The 2,500-nt window shown below is 50.6% G+C and overlaps 1 protein-coding gene across 1 annotated transcript in view; it reads left to right on the top strand.

Annotated features, from left to right (window-relative positions):
- Positions 1-1,679, top strand: part of wnt5b (wingless-type MMTV integration site family, member 5b) — a 13,315-nt gene extending 11,636 nt beyond the window's left edge. The window contains exon 4 of the mRNA XM_012839201.3: positions 1,221-1,679. Coding sequence (XP_012694655.2) covers positions 1,221-1,679 — 459 coding nt within the window. The remainder of the gene's footprint in view (positions 1-1,220) is intronic.
- Positions 1,680-2,500: the final 821 nt, after the last annotated feature.

Below are 2,500 nucleotides of genomic sequence, written 5' to 3'. Positions count from 1 at the left end.
CTGAGCCCCAGCGGGGGAAACATCCTGCGCTTCACTATTTAGCCACAAGGGGGCAGTATGGTTCCGTTTTGTGTTTGTGCCGTTTCTAAGGAGAATGGAATGGAGTGGAATGGAATGGAGAATGTTTGGAAGAGCACTGAATACAATACACCTCTAAGCCTTCACTACATGTTGTGTAATGGAACAGGAAGGTTAATCTGCCTTTACTATCAATCAATCAATTCAATCTTATATAGCGCTTCTCTATATACCCGAAGTCGCTTTACAGAGTCCAGAGTCCAGTAATCATTCACACAGTCATACCGGTGGTGGTAAGCTACATCAGTAGCCACAGCTGCCCTGGGGCAGACTGACAGAAGCGTGGCTGCCAATCAGCGCCTATGGCCCCTCCGACCACCACCAACATTCATTCATATTCATACGATGCAATGCATGTCTTTAAGCTACACACTCACACTCACATGTTGTGTAATGGAACAGTTACGGTGCAAACCCATGACACCGTTACGAGCGACGCGATATTCTAAATCCCATGCATTTCAACGGGAGCCAATCCATTGTGACGTAGAGCACCGTTTTGGCCGACGCGACCGGTAAAAGTTGGAAAATGTTGAATCCTATGCAAATGAGGAGCGATTTTAACCCGGCAGCGGCCAATCAGATTGTTTGGTGTCGTCTCTGACAGTTTGAAAATGCTATTTCCACACGCTACAACACGCCCACTCAAAGCGATGGAAGCGTATCGCGTCGCTGTCATGGGTTTGCACCGTGAGGTTAATCTGCCTTTACTGCATCATCATCATCATCATCATCATCATCATCATTGTTTATTCAGGGAGAATTGACTGAGCACAGGGCTCTTTTGCAGCAATGCCCTGATTGAGGCTACATAATACAGATGAACAATAAATAAACAAACCATAACAAAACAGACAAAATAAATAAACAAAACACATTAAACAACTCAGAAATTAAGTATAAAAAATAAATAAATAAATAAATAAAATAACATAAAGTAAAAAAAAAAATTAAATCAGAGAATCATTTTCAAACAACAGCATTGAGGCACATCCTTAGCATCTAAAAGGCTCTTAAATTGGTTGACAGACATGTTGTGTAATGGAACAGTGAGGTTAATCTGCCTTTACTACATGTTGTGTTATGGAACAGTGAGGTTAATCTGCGTTTCTCTCTGCCTCTCTCTCTGGCGCCCCCTGCAGGCGGTGTACAACCAGGCTAACGTGGCGTGCAAGTGCCACGGCGTGTCCGGCTCGTGCAGCCTGAAGACCTGCTGGCTCCAGCTGGCCGACTTCCGGCGCGTGGGCGAGTTCCTGAAGGAGAAGTACGACAGCGCCACGGCGATGCGCATCGGCCGACGCAGCAAGCTGGAGCAGGTGAACAACCGCTTCAACCCGCCCACCGCCGACGACCTGGTGTACATCGACCCCAGCCCCGACTACTGCCTGCGCAACCAGAGCACGGGCTCGCTGGGCACCCACGGGCGCCTCTGCAACAAGACGTCGGAGGGCATGGACGGCTGCGAGCTCATGTGCTGCGGGCGCGGCTACGACCAGTTCAAGACCGTCAAGCACGAGCGCTGCCACTGCAAGTTTCACTGGTGCTGCTACGTCAAGTGCAGGCGCTGCACCTCGCTCGTCGACCAGTTCGTCTGCAAGTAGGGAGGGAGAGAGGGAGGGAGGGATGAGGGAGGGAGGGAAGAAACGAGGGAGGGAGAGAGGGAAAGAGAGAGAGAGGGAAGGAATGAGGGAGGGAGAGAGGGAAAGAACAAGGGAGGGAGAGAGGGAAGGAGGGCGGGCGGGAGGGAGGGAGAGAGGGAAAGAACAAGGGAGGGAGAGAGGGAAGGAACAAGAGAGGGAGGGAGAGAGGGAAGGAACGAGGGAGGGAGAGAGGGAAAGAACAAGGGAGGGAGAGAGGGAAGGAGGGAGAGAGAGAGAGAGAGGGAGGGAGGGAGAGAGGGAAGGAACAAGAGAGGGAGGGAGAGAGGGAAGGAACGAGGGAGGGAGAGAGGGAAGGAACAAGAGAGGGAAGGAGAGAGGGAATGAACGAGGGAGGGAGAAAGGGAATGAACGAGAGGGGGGGGGAGGGAGAGAGGGAAGGAGAGCGTTGGCGATGACGGACCTCAACCCTCTACAGACTCTGAAGACTGTGACATCAAAAAGAGATATCTATTAATTAGGGTTATGATGAATATAAATATATATATTAATAAGGGTGAAGATGACTAGCAATTACGGATGGCAATAATGAGATGAAGTTTATATTCGTGTGTCTGTATCAGAAAGACCCCCGGAGGAGGAGCTCCATCGGTCATGTGCTCCATCTCTGCCCTCCGATTGGTCAGCGGTCTGAGAGGCGGCCGCTCATTGGTTGATCCATCCTGTGTGACAGAGATAGAGGGGTGAGGGAGGGAGGGCTGTGAGCTCCAGAAAGACTCTTTAGGGAGAGATGGGAGCGCTTCCATCTGCACACACACACACAC

This window comes from Clupea harengus, chromosome 16 (assembly GCF_900700415.2).
Source record: "Clupea harengus chromosome 16, Ch_v2.0.2, whole genome shotgun sequence".
NCBI lineage: Eukaryota > Metazoa > Chordata > Actinopteri > Clupeiformes > Clupeidae > Clupea > Clupea harengus.
Note: the sequence above shows the minus strand (reverse complement) of the source record. Positions and strands in the feature narration are given on the sequence as shown.